Source organism: Molossus molossus, unplaced genomic scaffold (genome assembly GCF_014108415.1).
Source record: "Molossus molossus isolate mMolMol1 unplaced genomic scaffold, mMolMol1.p scaffold_m16_p_23, whole genome shotgun sequence".
Classification (NCBI taxonomy): domain Eukaryota; kingdom Metazoa; phylum Chordata; class Mammalia; order Chiroptera; family Molossidae; genus Molossus; species Molossus molossus.
Genome location: NW_023425359.1, coordinates 6,535,858 through 6,555,133, shown reverse-complemented (window position 1 = coordinate 6,555,133; position 19,276 = coordinate 6,535,858). Strand labels below are relative to the sequence as shown.

Below are 19,276 nucleotides of genomic sequence, written 5' to 3'. Positions count from 1 at the left end.
TTAGGGAGGTGGGGTGGAGTGGAGGAACGGGAAGAGGGCCCAGGGAGAGGGGAACAGAAGGGCGGCTTTTACCTTCTCAGAAAATGCTAGTTACGCCATCCACTCACTGATTTGCATATTTCCATCACTTTAGATCCTGGAGTCACCGCCAGGAATGGAAAGTTTGAAAACTAACTCGATAATGTTTGACTTCAATCCTAGGAAGACCTCCGCACAGGCGCTCGGGGGTAGGGGTGGGAGGGTGGAGGGGTGGGTGTCATTCCTTTTTCCCAGCCTGGCTCGAGCCCACCAGGACCGGCTCCGCTGACGAACTACAAACCCCACCATGCACCGCGCGGGAGGCTGGGTCCTCGTTGAGGGAATGCGAGGGTGTTCTAAAGGCGCCTTAAGTAAAACACACGCACGTTTTCCGCCGCTGTTTCACCTTCCCACGGATCTCACCTCCAGGAGGACAGATCGTCTCATTTATTAGCAGCACACGCAGTGAAGCGGGTAGAGTCGCTTCTGACGTCAGGCACGGCTGAGGGCAGGCACGAGGACCGCACGCGGACTCGAGGACACCCCCCACCGGGCCACGCGCGGGGCGGAGCCAGTGGCGGCGAGGCTGCTGCGCAGGCCGGAAGTGTGCGAGAGCGAAGGCGAAGGCGGAGGCTGGAGTGGCTGCCGCCGCGCGCTTCCGACTCGCGCGTCGACGACGGCCGGCTGCAAAGGGCTCCTCGGCAGGCCCTCCCGCCGCGGCCTCGCGTACCCCGCCAGCTCGAAGACCCCGTCTCCGCTCGCCTTACCGTAGGCCGTGACGACATGAGCAACAAAGAAGGTGGCGTCCTCCGCAGCGCTGGGCGTTATTTATTCAAAGGGGGAGGATCTCCCGTCCTGTCGGATTTTCCTTTCTCCCCGAGGGATGCCTTCGCCCCGCACAGGCTGGGGGCGGCGGCCCTGGTGGCTTCCCCGGCCACACACACCCTGTTGAACACCTCTCATTTTCTTAAATGCACGAGCTGTTTTTTAAAAAACCTTATTTGGGTAATTACTCCACCTTGTGCCAGATCAAGGAACCCACTGGTGGCGGCCCGGCTGAGCGAGCTAAAGGTTTGGGGAAGGAGCCAGGGAAGCCTCTAGGGCGAGGGCCCTTGGGCATCTAGCTTTACAGGAAGGAAGGGGTTTGCCTGCCTACGTTATGTTTTGCCACCTCTTGGTGACGGGAGAACCTATCCAACTTTTTTCTCCTTCTCTACGTAAGGATCAGGAGGGTTCAGGAAAAGGAAGCATGACAATTTCCCACATAACCAGAGAAGAGAAGGGAAGGATGTTAATTCCTCTTCACCTGTGATGTTGGCCTTCAAATGTAAGTTCTCTGTAATGTAAGTTGGCGAAAGAAGAGAACTAAAGAGGTTGTAACAAGCAATGTTGAGCCATTGTTGTGCACAAAATAACAGCCTCTAAGAAATTCAGATGTGCATATGTGAATATTTTACTTTTTCTAGTTTGGGATGGTGCTAGGTCTGCGATGAAGGTCAAGATTACCAAAGTCTTGGGTTTTTTTTTTCCCCCATTACTGTTCCACAGGTAAACATTGGTTAATTGACATGAGATGTTGCCATATAACCAGAAAAACACTCGCTTGTACTGCTCAATGACTTGGAGAAATACATCACTAGGTGATTTCGTGGCTGTGCGATCACTTAACACCCAGGTGGTACGGCCAATACTGTAAACGTATGAGCTGTACTCCTGTACTGTTTGCAGTGCAGTAGGTTTGTTTACACCAACACTGTAAACAGTAATGTGTTGTGTTACAAAGGTACGATGGTCATGACATCACTAGGCAATAGGAATTTTTCATCTTCATTATAATCTTCATTATAATCTTGTGGGACCACCCATGTATGTGAGGTCCATTGTTGACCAGAATGTCATTATGTGGCACGTAACTGGATGTATCAGGGGGGTGTGTGTGTGTGTGTATGTATACATACACATGCACATATATATACAAATATTAGGTGTATATATACATCTATTTAATTTTTTTAAACTTAATTTTTTCTTCTTTATCGATTTTAGCTAAAGAGGAAGGGAAAGGGAGAGAGAGATAGAAACATTGATGAGAGAGAACATCAATTGGCTGCCTCCTGCATGCTCCCTACTGGGGATTGAGCCCACAACCTGGGCATGTGCCCTGACTTGGAATTGAACTGGTGACCTCTTGGTGCATGGGTCGATGTTTAACCACTAAGCCACACGGGTCAGGTTCCGCTTTTTTTTTTTAATATGTTTTTGATTTTTTAGAGAGGAAGCGGAGAGAGAGAAGCATAGATATAAGAGGGAGACATTGATCGGCTGCCTTTTGCATGCCCCCTACTGGGGATTGAGCCTGCAGTTGGCATGTGCCTCGACCAGGAATCGAACCAGGACCTCTCAGTCCATGGGATGATGCTCAGTTCACTGAGCAACACCAGCCAGGCTAGGTTCCACTTTTTGAAGGGAGGAGTCACATAATTCATGGCTGTATTTTAAAATGACTACCGCACTTTCAGACATCTTGAGATGTAAGACTAGTTGTAATTGAGTAGAGGGCATATTAATCATAGCTACTTACTCTGGAAAAACTGCAATGAGCCAAGTATTCCTATGCTGATACTCTGACACACCCTATACGGGGCTGCTTGTGTACAAGCATATTTTGCTGTTTTGGTTCTGCCATCCTTTTGCACATAGTTTTTTAAAGCTTGGAATTGCTTCTAATGTGGTTCACTCACTGTTCAGCTGGTGAACTATGGTTTTGTTCAAGACCTAGCTCAATTAGCTTCTTCCCTTTGAAACTTTTCTGATTAATCTCCAGCAAAGTTGGTTACAAACATTGCATTCATTCATTCCATTATTCATCCATTCAGTCATGAAATATTTATTGAGCATCTATTATGTTCTAGCATGTTTAGTAGTGAACAAGAAAAATGTGGTTCCTGCTTTACTGAACCTTTACATATGTTATAGGATGGTCACATTGTATTTGATTGTTTCTGTGTCTTATACTGACTAAGCTCCTTGAGGATAGGAATTGTCTTTTTTAACTTTGTATTTATATTGTCTAGTTCACAGTGGTCATTAATGTATTCGTAATAAATAAATATGTTTGATTGTCTTGAAATAGTAGGCAAAAACCTAGCCTTATTATTATCTCAATAATAAAAAAACAGATGTATTTAGGTCCTTGTCATCTATGAATTTTGTTAGTAGTTTATTCAAGTTCTGGATTTTTTTTTTTTCCTTTATTGATGAGAGAGAGAGAGAGAGAGAGAGAGAGAGAGGAAGGAAGGAAGAGGGGGAGAGAGATAGAAACATCGATGAGAGAGAACATCGATTGGCTGCCTCCTGCATGCCCCCCACTGGGGATCAGGCCCACAACCTGGGCATGTGTCCTGGCCAGGAATTAAACTGGCAACCTCTTGGTGCATGGGTCGACGTTCAACCACTGAGCCATACCTACTGGACTGGTTTTTTTTTTTTTATTCATGCATAATGTACGTACTGGGTACTCCTTATAGGACAGACATTCTGCTAGGTCCTTGGAGTGACAGTGTATCTGAAATAAAATGGTTATGAAGACTTCAGTGGTTTACAGATATTTCAATGACTAGGGCTTGAAAATTCAGAAAGTTGATATTATTCAAAGCTATAAACTTTAAAAAAATATACATATATATATTTTTTTATCCTCACCCGAGGACATTTTTGCATTTATCTTCAGATAGAGTAGGAGGGAGAGAGGAAGAAAGAGAGAGAAATATCGATGTGAGAGAGAGACATTGAGTGGTTGCCACCACATGACCCCAACTGGGGCAGGGATCAAACCCCAACCGAGGTACGTGCCCCTAGTGGGAATCAAACCCTGGACTTTCTGTTCCACGGGCCAACACTCTAACCGCTGAGCCAAACCGGCCAGGGCTATAAACTTTTAATTTAAAGAAATCCCAGTTTTGCCCTGGCCAGGTTGCTCAGTTGGTTGGAGCCAAGTTTGTGGGTTTGATCCCTGGTTGGGGCACATACAGGAATCAACCAATGAATGCATAAATAAATGAAACAACAAATTGATATATCTCCCTTTCCCCTTTCCCCCTTGCTCTCAAAATCAATGTGAAAAATATTCTCAGGTGAGGATTAACAAAAAAACAAAAACAAAAAAACTTCGCGTAACTTAGGGAGGTAGTTGGAAGTAATTTTTAAAAGAAATTGTATGTGATAATTTTATATTTACTAGACCACATAATTTTTTAAATTTATTTATTTTTGTTATAGATGTTTCTCCTTCCCCCCCACTGATTCCCTCCTCCCCCTCCCTCCCTGCCCTGTCCCCAGCTTTGTTGTCCATGTCCATTGTTCATGCACACATGCATATAAGTTCTGTAGTTTATCTCTCCCCCTTCACCCCCTCTTCTGGGGATTGTCATTCTGTACCCCACTTCCACTTCTCTGGGACTACCCCATTCCTCACACTGTTATGTTCATTATATTCCACAGATAAGTGAGATCATATGATACTTGTCTTTCTCTGTTTGGCTTGTTTCGCTTAGGATAATACTTTCCAGGTCCCTCCATGTCGTCTCAAAGGATAAGAGATCTTTCTTTCTTACAACTGCATAGTTCTCCATTGTGTATATGTACCACAGCTTTTTTTTCCATTCTAGACCACATCATTTTTACAATAATATACATCTCATTATAAGACTGAGTGGTAAAACCCAGTTAAGGCATACCTCTGTTTAAAGAAAGAATATTTTGGTTACTAGCAGAGTCTTTGATTTCCAAGTACTTTAAAAATAAATAAGATGATTTTTGTCCTCTTTTTAGGAAATTTTAATTTCCTACCCGAGGATATTTTTCTACTTATTATCAGAGTGGGAGGGAGGGAGAGAGAGAGACAGAGAGAGAGAAACATCAATGTGATAGAGCCACATTGACTGGTTGTCTCTGCCACGACCCATCCAGGGCTGGGGACAAATCCCACAACCCAGGCACATGCCCTTGACTGGACTTGAACCTGAGACTCATTGGTCTGTGGGCCAATGCTCTAACCACTGAGCAAAACCAGCCAGGGCGATTTTTGTCCTTTTTATAGAGTAAATAGTAGTTGCTTTATCATGAATAGTAACAATACTGTTTGATAGGCTTTAATTATAGAATATACATGCTTATGGTCATAATAATGTATTTTAGCATTTCAGCAGGAACTTGATGCAAGACATGACAAGTATGAGAGACTTGTAAAACTTAGTCGGGATATAACTGTAGAAAGTAAAAGGACAATTTTTCTGCTCCATAGGATTACAAGGTAAGTGTCTTTAAATATTATTACAGTTGGATATAATTTCATCTGTATTATATATATTGTAATACTTTATACTTCACTGGACAGTAACTAGAATATTCTGTGGCTTATTTTGTCAACATTGGGATCAGAGGAAGTTAGCAGCAGGCGGATTTTAAGAATAAACATTTGCTTTCTTTTTTAGTATGTTTTTAATTGATTTTAGAGAGAGTGAGTGAGCTTTGGTAGCTTGTGTCTTTCGAGGAATTTTTACATCTTTTATTTCTGTAGGATCTGGAGTGACATCTCCTCTCATTCCTGGTGTTGGTAATTTGTGTTTCTTTTTCCTAATCTCTCTGGCTCAATTTTATTGCTCTTAAAGGGCCAATGTATTTTCCTACTTAGTTACACTGTTGTTTTTTTCCCTTTGTATGTTTGCTTTGAATTCATTTGTTCCTCTTTTCTAGTTTCTTAAGGTGGAAGGTGAGATCAAAGGAGAAACCTCTTTTCTAATATAGACATTTAGTGCTATAAATTTCCCTTTTAAGTCTCTAAGTACCCTTTAGCTGCATTCCATGAATTTTGATGTTTTTTTCATTTTTGTTCAGTTCAAAATACTTTCTCAGGGAGACTACTAGGCTCCGTGTAGGTTTCTCACTCCTATACTGTCACTTGGAAAGTTTCCAGACAGTAAGATAGGACAATCCATAGAGCGCATGTCCTTTTTTTCACCTCTCTCAGGGATCACTGTCCCACGCTGCCTGTTGTCCAATGTCTGAAAACCATAGTTTTGTATGTATTTTTTTTCTTTTTAGTTGTTTTTGGTGGAAGGACAGTTTCTGCCCATGTTACTCCATCCTGACTGGAAGCAGACATATCTAGATGTCATATTTTTATGAACATAATTTTTATAGTTAGGATTATAACATACAACTTTGTATACTTTTTTTCACTTAAAAGTATGTTATAGCATTTCCATGTGTTTTCACAGTTTTAATAAAATCAGTTGTAGTTTTGAGTTAATATCCAAATATGTACAATGTTTATTTAGGCCTCTGTTAATTAACAATTAGATTATTTCAGTTTTTCACTATAAAGCATCTGAGTGATATTTTAAAGATTCCTAATATCTTGACTGTAGTGCTCCTGATATGGAAGAAATATTGACTGAATCAGAAATTAAATTGGATGGTGTCAGACAAAAGATACTGCAGGTGGCCCAGGAGCTCTCAGGAGAAGACATGCATCAGTTCCACAGAGCCATTACGACAGGTAGGTCTAGCTTGTCTTCAGTGCTAACATTACTTTTAAAGTGTGTGACATGATTTATGTGTGAGTTGCGTGAATTTTAATTGATACTAGGTGAAATATTATTGGCTTTACAAAATCGAACTGCTGAACAATAACATAAAGAGAATCCAAAAACATATAATTGGCTTTATTTTTCTAATCATGCAGTTACAGTCATTGATAGATTTTAATGAAGTCTGTTTGCTAGTAACTGTTTTCTCAATTACTTTATTCTTGAGTGTGTAGGGTAAGTTCAGACGAAGTACATCTGACTTCCCAACATGGATATATCTCACTGCTGGCTCTAGGTTTCTGCTTTAGTAGGTTCATAAAGGAAAATACATCACCTGGCTGGGTGGACCCAAACATCTCATAGTGTGGCTTCATAGTGGGAATTTTAGGACAGCACTGAGTTTATATTCATTTTAAGAGTTCTAGGGATTACTGGATCTTGGCGATTGTCACCATTTGCAAATTATAGTTGATCCTTGAACAGCACAGAGGTTAGAGGTGCCAACCAACACCTGCATCCCTAGCAGCAAAAAATCCACACATAACTTTGCTAGAACTTAACTACTGATTATCTCCTGTCCACTGGAAGACTTACCGGCAGCATAAACAGTTGATTAACACATATTTTATGTGTTATATGTATTATATGCTTTATGCTTACAATAAAGTGTGCTAGAGAAAAGAATATATTAAGAAAATCATAAGGAAGAGAAAATACATTTATAGTACTGCACATATTTATTTTTAAAAAAATCCCACCTATAAGTGGACCTGCACAGTTTAAACCTGTGCTGTTCAAGGGTCCACTGTAGTTGCATAAATGTTTAAAGTGCTTGATTCTTTCTTCTTTATTGCTGTTTTAATGTGAGTTCACTGACAGGAGAGATACTGTATAATTCAGACCTACCTCAAAATGTGTAGAGACAAAGTCAAAGGTAGGTTGATATTTACAGAAGTATATGAAAGTTCTGTTTCTTTCTATCAAATGCCAATTCCACTGAGCTCGGGTCAGTTTCAATGAAGTGAGGTCAGTGGGAAACAACTTCATTTTGTATTTGTTCAATACGTGTCCAATTTTAGTTTAAACATGTATAATTTCAGCACTTGCTTTTCAGAAATACGACTTGTGTGTTGAAATGTCTTTTTTTGTTGTTCAGTAATTATATTTAATTGAGGTATATGGACATACAACATTATATTAGTTTCAAGTGCATAATATAATGATTTGATTTTCGTATATATTGTGAAACAATCCCCACAATAAATCTAGTTAGCATCCATCACCATGAATAGTTACAGAATTTTTTTCTTGTGAAGAACTTTTAAGATCTACTCTCTTAGCAACTTTCAAATATGCAATATAGTATTATTAACTGTAGTCACCATACTATACATTAGATCCCTGTGATTTATTTATCGCTGGAAGTTTTATACCTTTTGAATCTCTTCACCCATTTTGACCACTTCCCACCCCCTGCCTCTGGCAACCACTTGAAATGTCTTTCAATACCAGTAAGAGAATACCTGTCTACATTAACTAAAGCTGGGGGTGTTACTAGAACCTGAAGTCATAACTGAAACAGTTCTATGAGGAGTCATTATGGTATATTCCCAAAGGAGATACGTTCCCATTTTCACAATTTATAATTTTTTTTTTTTTTATCCTCACCCGAGGACATTTTTCCATTTTTTGTACAGATAGAGTGGGAGGGAGAGAGAGAGGGAAACATCGATGTGAAAGGGACACATCGAGTGGCTGCCACCCGCACGACCAACCAGGGCCGGGGACAAACTGCAACCGAGGTACATGCCCTTAGCGGGAACCGAACCCGGGTCTCTCCAGACCGCAGGCGGACGCTCTAACCGCTGAGCCAAACCGGCCAGGGCCACAATTTATAATTTTTAACAGGGATTTATTTAGTTTTTTTAAATTATAGCGCACATTAAAAAAGATTCAGTGGATTCAGTTTGTGTTGTCAAGTGGCACAACCTTGAGTAGGAGAGTCTGGCAGGGTTAGGAGAGAGGGTCAAAGGCATTGGTGGGAAGATGGGTAAAATGAAAGCTCAAATAAGCTTCTAGAAGAAAACATGAAAATACCTTCATGAACTTGTGCTAGGAAAGATTTTTTTAACTGACACAAATACGCATTAACTGCTAAAAGAAATACGATCAATTGAGTTTCATTAAAATGAAGAAATACTGTTTATCAAAAGAGATCATTAAGTAAAAAGGCAAGCTGAAGTCTGAAAGAAGACATTAAATACATATGTTGGATAAAGCACTCGTGCAGAATATATGAAGAATTCCTACAAATCAAAAAGAAGGCAACTTAAAAATGGACAAAAACTTGAACAGAGGCTTTAAAAAAGTAAAATATTCAGATGGCTAATAAGCACATGAAAAGGTGGTCAGTATATCATTAATCACTAGAATAATTCACAGTGAAATACTGTTCATTCACCAGCATGAGTAAATTATAAATACCACTTTAAAAAACCAACAGTGTCACCTTGGCCAGTTAGAGCGTTGGCCGATGGACCAGAGAGGCCCAGGTTCGGTTCCCGCTAAGGGCATGTACCTCAGTTGCAGTTTGTCCCCGGCCCTGGTTAGGGTCGTGTGGGTAGCAGCCAGTCGATGTGTCTCTCTCACATCGATGTTTCTCTCTCTTCCTCCCTCTCTCCCTCCCACTCTGTCTGAAGATAAATGGAAAAATGTCCTCAGATGAGGATAAAAAAAACCAAAAACCAACAGTGTCTAGCTAAAAGTATGTGCCTACTTTATGATCACTTCTGGGTATGTACCCAAGGGACGTGTGGCTTATGTTACCAAAAGATGTGTGAGAAAGCTCATAACAGCTATAGTCATAATATCCTAAAACTGAAAAGTGACCCAGATGCCTATCAAAAGGAGATTGGATAAATTTTGGTATAGTTGTACAAGGTAATACTACATAGCAATAAAAAATGATAAACATATGCAACAGCAGCAAATATGAATCTCACATACATTCTGTGGGGCAAAATTAACAGACAAAAGGGTATCTGCAGATAATTCCATTTATGTGAAGTTCACAAAGAGGCAAAGTTAATCTAGGGAGATAAAAGGCAGGATTGCGGTATCCTTGTGGGGGAGGTTGGGGCAGGAGGTACTGACTAGAGGCATGAGGGAACTTTCTGGTGTGTTAGAAATAGTTTATATATTTATCTAGGTGGAGGTACTTAGGTTTACACATAAGTAAAAAGAAGTTGAATTAGACATTTAAGATGATACACTTTACTGTTTGTAATTTATAACTCTTAGAATATGATTTTTTTTTTTTTAGAGAGAGAAACATGGATGTGAAAGAGACATTAGTCAGCTGCCTCTTGCGCACCCCCTACTGGGGATTGAGCCTGCAACCTGGGCATGTGCCCTAACTGGGAATCAAACTGGGACCTCTCAGTCCATGGGATGATGCTCAATCCACTGAGCCACACCAGCTGGGTTATAACTCATTTTTTTAAACGAAGAAAAGTCACTATTGACTAATGAGTTCTTCACTCCTTTTACAGAGCAGTTTTTTTGTTTTTTTTTCCTTCTTTATCGAATTTAGAGAGAAAAAGGGAGAGGTAGAGAGACAGAAACATTGATGAGAGAGAATATCAATTGGCCACCTCCTGCATGCCCCCACTGAGGATTCAGCCCACAACCTGGGCATGTGCCCTGACCAGGAATTGAACTGCTGACCTCTTGGTGCATGGGTCAACATTCAACCACTGAGCCACAGTAGCTGGATGCAGTTCTTTGTATTGGGAGATTACATCAATAATAATTCTCTTGATGGTAGTCTTACATCAGGAAGGAAGTGCTGCACTCTTGGGAAGAGTTGATGTGGGGCATTCATAGAATGGGAGCAGTCTTCAGATTTTCCCACTTCCACTGTATCATTGAGGAGTTTTATAAGCCCCGTACTCTGTTTCAGGCCTTTGTTTATTATTTGTAAGTTTTCTTTGAAGATTACCTACTCATGGGTTAAAAATTTGAAGATTCCCTATATCTCATAACAAGTCTTGTTTTCTTTTTTTTACATTTTTTTTTTTAGTCCTCACCCAAGGACATGCTTAGAGAGAGGAACATTGATGCTAGAGAGAAACATCAATCAGCTGCCTTTTGTCTGCCTTGTGTCCTGACCAGGGATCAAACCCACAACCCAGGTATATGCCCTGACCAGGAATCGAACCGGCAACTTTTTGGCGTACAGGACAATGCTCAACCTACTAAGCTACTCTGGCTGGGCTTTCATAACAAGTCTTTAAAATAAAATACGTTTCTTTTAATTGAAGCAATAAGGATTTTTTTCTTAAAGTTAAGGAATAAATCAGTTAAATGAAGAAGTATCTGGGACTTAAAAATTTGCTGACAGATATTTCATATGATAAAAAAATGGTTTTTTATAATTAGAGTAGTATTAACAATATGATGCTTATGAATAGCTTGCTGCTTGTAATTGTTAAGTGCTTGTTTTGGTGTTACTCCAAATAGTTGTTCTTTTGACTTGAAGATAAAACAATTCTGGCACTGAACTAAAGGAGTCTGTGCTTTTCCTCATTAAGAATAGTGCTAATGGCACGCAGAGCATTTCCCTAAGGGATACTTGTGTGAGCTCAAACATTGAGTATCCTCCTAATAATTGAACAACAACAAAAAGTTAGGTCTGTTTTCTACACATTTCTTATCAGAGTAGATTACAGATTGTCCCGAGGGATGGCTAAACAAATGAACGAATCATTAGTTGCTTGAAATAAGTCACTTAAAATTTTTTTGTGCCCTGTCATGTTTTTGTTTTGTTTTTGTCTCTTGTTGAAAAATTAACAGTTGGAGGAAAATGTTCTCTGTGTGAAAAAAAGAATTATACACACACACACACACGTGTGTGTGTATTTTAGTTTTTATCACTGTGAGAATGTTAAAAATTGTCATTTACTTTTCACACATTTTGGTGTACAAAACTAATTTCAGACTCTGATTTTTAATTCTCTTACCCAAGCATGCAAATGATGGATTAAGTGAGAAATATTTTTAAAACCATCATTCTTTACATTCATGACTTTTGTAATATCCATAAGATGAAGGTATAATTTTTACCACTTCATAAGTGGGGAAACTGAAGCTTACAGGAGTTAAACAACTTGCCAAAGGTTATGAGCTAGTAAGTGGTACCATTGATTTCTTACCATATGGATTTGATTTACCTATTTACTTCAGAACCTAACCCCTCGTAAAGGCTTTATCTTGTTTAAACTCTCCTCCCCCAAATGTTAAGGTTTTCCTTATAAACCCACCCACATTATAGCTCTTATGTTGCTCTTTTTTTTCCATAGCACTTAACAACTTTTGACATACTTGGTGATCTTTTATAAGTCTCTCTCTCACTGATATATCCCAGACATTTAGTAGGTATTTTATAAATGTTGACAGAATGAAGATGAACTATTATAAAAAGCTTTTCTTTTTTTGTTCAAGCAGATCTTTTATCTGATGATTTGCTGGTGTGAATTTGTTTTTTAATCCTCATCTGGGGACATATTTTTTTCAAAATATTTTTCTTAATATTGATTTTATTTATTAAAGGTTTTTTTTTCTTTATTGATTTTTTTTATAGAGAGAGGAAAGGAGAGGGAGAGAGAGAGAGAAGCATTGATGAGAGAGAACATTGATTGGCTGCCTCCTGCACGCCCCCCACTGGGGATCGGGCCCTGACCAGGAATCGAACGGTGACCTCTTGGTGCATGGGTCGACACTCAACCACTGAGCCACACTGGCTGGGGGAGGATATCTTTTCCCAGTGATTTTTAGATAGAGTGAAAGGGAGGGAGGAAGGGAGGTAAAGAAACAGAGAGAAATATCGATGTGAGAGAGACACATTAATTGGTTGCCTCCTGAATGACCCCAACAGGGGCCAGGGATTAAACCTGCAACCCAGGTACCTGCCCTTGACCGAAATCGAACCGGGACCTCTCAGTCCATGGTACGATGCTCAGTCGACTGAGCAGCACCATCTGGGCAGTAAAGGCTTCTTTTATTTATTTATTTTTTCTTCTTTTTTTTTGGTTCAGATAGAGTGGAAGAGAGAGAGAGAAACATCGACATGAAAGGAACACATCGAGTGGCTGCCACCTGCACAACCCAACCAGGGCCAGGGACAAACTGCAACTGCGGTACATGCCCTTAGGAGGAACCGAACTCTGGTGTCTCTGGACCGCAGGCCAACGCTCTAACCGCTGAGCCAAACCAGCCAGGGCATACTTGTCATTCTTATTTTAATTCTCATCTCAGTGTCATTCAACTGTTAGAGGAGGGCCCTTGTACCCTGATAGATTATTCTGTGTAAATACTACAGAGTAGATTGGTGCTTGTACTTGACAAATGAGAACATCGAAGTGCAGTGAAGTTGACCAACTGGCCTTAGTTCATAGAGCTAAGTAAGAGACTGAATCAGCTTCTGAACCTAGGACATCCTGGTTTTAAGTCTGTGCTTCCTGCTCTGCCATCATATTTGGAGAAAGCCTAGAGGCAGGGGGCTGAGTAAGACGGCCGAGGCGGTCATTCTGGGTGTGAAATGAACAGGGGCTCCAGTTCGGTGTTAGCGGTGGGGTGGAGAGGAAAGGGCGTGCTGTTAGGATATGGGGGTTTTGTTGGTTTAATGCAGGGGAAAGGGGAATAGTCTAGGAAAGTCTTTTGGGTTTTGGTTCAGTCCACTGGTAGAAATAGGGATATTACTTCTTAAGGGGAGAAAATAGGAAGAGAACTTAAAAGCTGTAGTTGGATTTATAACCTTGGATAAGATTGTCCAAGGAGGCTGTAGAGAGAGAGAAAAGTCCAGGACTGGGTCCTGTGGACCTGAACTAAAGGAAGCGGAATAGAGTATTTGATGGAAGAGGTGCCCTGCAGCACAGAGGATGGAGTCCAGAGCTTAGGCAGATCAGAAGCCTTGTGTGAGAGGAAAGCCACCTCTCCTGAGATGGGCCGGTAAGGGTGGAACAGAGGCAGGCAGCTGAGGAAATTCTTGCGCAGTAACTCTCTTTTCCACATGCTGGTGAGGGAAGGAGGTGGCAGTGGTTTGGAATTGGTGGGACACTGGAGATAGAAGAATGATTCCCAGGGTAAGGAGGGTGGGAATTTAACCAGGGATGTTTAGTTAGTTATCATTAATAACTAGCCTGATCAGTCAATGTGATCTTTTCTGTATAGAAGTAGGAATGTATAGTGGTAGGAAGGTAGGTTAATTCATGGTTAGTATTTTGCTATTTAGTTGCTCCCGGATGGCAATGGGAGAAGCAGGGCAGCATTCAGCTTAGTGCGCTGTTGTTGTGGTTAAAATAAAAAGATACTTCTGTGTCTGTTGGTAAGTAGTATATTATTAGCCGTGATGAGTAGTAAAGTTAATAATACAAATTTCAGCATATCTGGCTTATCTCAGAAGCCAAACAGGTACTGTGATTCCAAGATACTGTATTAGTTTGCTAGCACTGCCATAATAAAATACCAGACTGGTGCTTGAACAGCAGAATTTTAATTTTTCATGGATCTTGAGGCTGAAAGTCCAAGATCAAAGTGTTGGCAGGGTTGTTTTTTTTCTGAGGCCTTTCTCTGTCTTAAAGATGGCCACACCCTTTCTGTGTCTCCACATGGTCCTCCCCTCTGGGCATGGGCACACTCTTTCTGTGTCTCCCCTGTGGTCTCTCTGCGTGCCCTAATCTCCTGTTACAAAGACACCAGTCAGGTTGGATTAGGGCCCGCCCTAATGGCCTCATTTTAACTTAATCACCATTAAAGGTCCTATCTCCAGATATAGTCACATTATGAGTACTAGAGGTTAGGGCTTCAACATGAATTTGGGGGGAACATAATTCAGCCTGTAACATTCTTTTTGGTGTGTATTGGCAGCTAAAGGGAAGCTGCAGAAACAATGTAATTTTTGTTGGGGAGATAGGAGAGTTGCTTTCAGTTAAGTCCTGGGGTGGAGTGGGGAAATTTGTATTATGCAGCTAAGTTGTGGCCCTCTACTATAAACTTCTAAAGAAATGCCCTAAGGGAAAAACATGTATAGTATTTGGGAAGTTTATTGGGAACCAGAGATTAAAACAGGTGTTTATTGATCTCATTGATGACAGAGAACAAAATGATGGTCGCCAGAGGGGAGGGAGGTTGAGGGGATGGGAGAAAAAGGTGAAGGGATTGAGAAGTACAAATTGGTAGTTAGCCAACAGTCATGGGGATGTGAAGTACGGCATAGGGAATATAGTCAGTAATATTGTAATAACTGTGTACGATACTAGGTTTATTGGAGTGATCACTTTAAGATATATAGATGTCTAGTTACTATGTTTTACACCTGAAACTAATATAATATCGTGTTAACTATTGGAAAATAAAGAAAAATAAAACAGAAAAAACCAGGTGTTTCATGCAGGGCATGTTCCCTCAGGTTGCAATTACAGGCTTTGAGGTGGGTTCACGGAGCTTTGCCTTATTTGAGACACACCCCCGGTGCACAGGCAGCAGTGGTCTCTGCACACAGGGAAGCAGTCAGGGGAAAGGGATCTGTCCTGGGGCTTATTGAATAACCAGAGGACAGTGCACAACCCCAACAAGTGACATCACAGACCTCCTCTTCTTTAACTGTCTTTATCCCCCAAAAGTTAGAGGAGAAAGGAAGAGAGGAACAGATCTTTGATGAATGGTGGGGCGTGTTGGAAGCTGAAATGGAAATAGGCCTGTGAATACCAACATAGGCAGGATCCCCAGTCACCTGGCATTTTAGTGGAGGAAGTCTTGGGAAGAGTTTGATGATGGTCCCAGTACCAAGACATGGCTAAGACAAGGGCATCATGTAGCTGGAGAAATACAAGTCAAACAAAAGATCTCTTCAGCAGCATCTAAAAACCAAGAAATGATTGGAGTTTTCAGAATGAATTGATGAAGAATGTATGCTATATCTTATGTTACTTGGTAAGCAGTTTTATAATAGTTGTAACTTAATGTAAGAGAAGAAAAGAAATAATTAAAAATTGGAGTTTCTATTGACTTATATAATAACTCACATTCCTGTTAAAAATATTTGACTTTCTCCAAGGGGCAAGGGAGTTGACAATGCTGACAAGACTTGTTTAAGGGGTTACTATAGTGAAGAAGTGAGATAGGCAGAGGATGTGATTCTTTGGTATTTGGAGTCATCTGGGGGTGGGGGAGAGATTTAGAGGCCGCCTCAGCCTCCCTGAGCCTCAGTTCCCGCTGGTTTTCCAGCGAGAAGTGATGGGGATTCTCTTCCTGGCACTGGGACACTGAGCGGGGCACCTGGTGTGGGACGGGGACCCCTCAGTCCTCAGGGGGGACCTTCCCAGCTGAGGTGTCCTCCTGATTTTTATCCGCCACATGTAGGTGTGGGGCCAGCCCATCACGCCCTCGTCCTTGTACCAGTCTCAATGCGGCTGCTTCTTTAATTTCGTAGTTGTAGGACGTCCATTCAGCTTGATGTCAGGTGGTTTTTAATGATGGCTGTTCTGTAGTTGTAACTTTGATGTGGTTGTGGGAGAAGGCGATAACCCGTTTACCTACGCCACCATCTTGACCGGAAGTTCTAAATCTTATTTTACTTTAACATTTCAGTGACCTGGTAAAGCTTACTTTTGAAAAATATCAGATGGTATTCTTACAAATCGTTATACATGCAATTTTTAAAAACTGAGATAATTTATGTAGCATAAAATTAACCCTTTTGTATTATGTAATTCAGTGGTTTTAATTTTAACCACAAGGTTGTTATTCTTTTTTTTTTCCCCTTTATTGATTTTGGAGAGAGAAGAAGGGAGAGGGAGAGAGAGATAGAAACATCTATGAGAGAGAACATCGATTGGTTGCATCCTGCATGCCCCACACTAGGGATTAGGCCTGCAACCAGGGCATGTGCCCTGATTGGGATTTGAATCAGCAACCTCTTGGTGCATGGGTTGATGCTCAACCACTGAGCCACACTGGCCAGTTATTCTTTGTTTTGTGTTTTGCATTTATCTTCAGATAGAGAGGGAGGGAGAGAGGGAGGAAGAGAGAGAGAGAGACATTGATGTGAGAGAGACACATCGACTGGCTACCACCCACACGACCCCAACTGAGGCCGGGGACAAACTGCAACCGAGGTACGTGCCCTTAGCGAGAACTGAACCCGGGACTCTGGTCGTGGGCCGATGCTCTAACCGCTAAGCCAAACTGGTCGGGGCAAGGTTGTTATTCTTGATACCTAGCTATCACCACTATCTTATTCCAGAATTTTTCATCACCCAAAGAAACCCCTTATCCATTAGCAGTCACTTCTTATCTCTTTCCAAACTCCTAACCCTAGGCAACCACTAACCTACTTTCTGTTTCCGTGGAGTTCCCTATTCTGAATATCTCATATAAATAGGATCATGCAATATGTGGCCTTTTGTGCCTTGCTTCTTTCACTTAGCATAATATTTTCAACATTCATCTATCGCATAGCATATATCAGTACTTTATTCCTTTTTAATGGCTGTATACTATTCCATTGTACATATACACCACATTTTGTTTATACATTCATTAGTTGGTGGACATTTGGGTTAGTTCTACTTTTTGGCTGCCATGAATGAACATTCACCCACAAGTCTATGTATAAACAATATGCTTTCAGTTCTCTTGGGTATACACCTAAGAGTGGAATTGCTAGGGCATATGGCAAACAATTTTTTGAAACTCTAAAAGCCTGGGAAGAAAGTGGAGACATGAAATTTGAATTTATTATGAAACCTCTTGTCTTGTGTGTTCACCTTTATATATGATTTTTCATGGAGATTTGGACTAGATGTATATTGTTTAAGTATTACAAGAATAAGTAAAAATAGCCAGAAGTCTTTAACTGGGTTTCCTTGTATGTGTTCTAATAGAAGAACGAGGAGAAAAATAACAAATTACATAAAAGCAACCTACAGGCTTCTGTCTTACTGGCAGCTGTTTCTGTAAATAATTCTAATTGGATTTCATCCAAGGCAAAAGCTGAGGGGAAGGCATTGTTTGATGGGATATGGCAGTAGGTTGAAACTTTTCACCTTGGGGATTATTCACTGAAAATAGCGGATGTCCTTTTCATCAAGTTGAAACATAACTTGTTTAAACATCCTTTTACCTACATGTGACCCAAAATTGCTTTTCAGTGTTTGTGGCCAGATGTCCTTGAACTTTCTGTATGGTGTATCACAAAACCTATGGAGTAGAAATGGCCACCTTGTCTCTAAAGTAACTTGAATCAAACACATCCCAAGGATAACTTAAATAATGACTTTATATATGTTTGAAAATACGGTGTTTGATGCTATATTATTTGATACTATAGTATGTGATAGCCACCCAAATTAATAGAGATTGATAACCACAGTTGAATTTTTTTTTAATTCTCACCCGAGGATATTTTTGTTTTTTGATATTTTGTTCAGATAGAGTGGGAGGGAGAGAGAGAGAGAGAGAAACATCGACGCGAAAGGGACACATCGAGTGGCCGCCACCCGCACAACCCAACCAGAGCCGGGGACAAACTGCAACCGAGGTACGCGCCCTCAGCGGGAACCGAACCCGGGTCTCCTGGGACTGCAGGCGGACGCTCCAACTGCTGAGCCAAACTGGCCAGGGCCCACAGATGAATTTTGAGGGCTCGTGTTCCTCATCCTTTTTTTCTTCCCCTATAAAAAGCAAATCAGAAACCTCTAATTCTGAGCGTCATCAGTTTAATCTTTAAGCTTGTAAGAATTATTTCTTCCATAGTACACTTAAATCCAAAGTACTATAAATTTAGTAAAATGAAATAGTTCTGAACATTTGAATAACAAATTTTAAAATATTTTTTTCAAGGTACTTACAATTTCATAAAGTTAGTGAGGAGGAACAGGGAGAGATGATTATAAGCAATTGACTAAACACCTGAGTCTTTTCTACGTATGGAGTGCTACCTTTGGGGATGGGGAAAGAAGCAAACTTGTGAAGACATCCATGCCCTTAAAGTTCTAGGGTGCGAAATAAGCGATCATACAGCTGTTTATAATACAAAGCCAACTGAAACATGTAACTGAAGTCTAAGTTCTGCATAGCGGCTATGAAGAAATGAGCTGCCTGAACGGGGCCTTATCGAAACAGTTCAGCTCTTTCTACTGATAGAACAAGATTTGAGAGAGGGCAGCGTAGGCATAGAATAGCATGAAATCATGAAAATATATAGTATGAGAAACTAGAATAAGGTTAAATAAAGCATGGAGAAAAGCTGAATTGGGATTTACCAGGGATAAATGAGAAAAGTGAGTATGTTTTATATGGAGTTGAGTGTAAAGACAGAGATGAGGTGGGGAGTGTATGAGCTTTTGAATTACAGTTTTTTTCATTACTCACTATGTGACTTGGATGAATTTCCTAATTTCTTAACTTTTGAGTCTCAATCCTCTTCATCCATAAAGAAAGGATAGTAAGCCCTGGCTAGTTTGGCTCAGCAGTTAGAGCATCAGCCTGTGGACCAAAGGATCTCTGGTTTGATCCCCGGCCACAGTTGGAATTGTGTGGGAGGCAGCCAATTGATATCTCTTTCTCACATTGGTGTTTCTCTATCTGTCGCTCTCTCTCTTTCTCCC

The 19,276-nt window shown here is 40.7% G+C and overlaps 1 protein-coding gene across 1 annotated transcript in view; it reads left to right on the top strand.

Moving 5' to 3' along the window:
• The first annotated feature begins 693 nt into the window (after positions 1-693).
• The window catches only part of TSNAX (translin associated factor X), a 31,752-nt gene continuing 13,169 nt past the window's right edge, over positions 694-19,276 (top strand). Inside the window, exons 1-4 of the mRNA XM_036277623.1 lie at positions 694-817; positions 1,241-1,345; positions 5,215-5,329; positions 6,447-6,577. Coding sequence (XP_036133516.1) covers positions 802-817; positions 1,241-1,345; positions 5,215-5,329; positions 6,447-6,577 — 367 coding nt within the window. The 5' untranslated portion in view covers positions 694-801. The remainder of the gene's footprint in view (positions 818-1,240; positions 1,346-5,214; positions 5,330-6,446; positions 6,578-19,276) is intronic.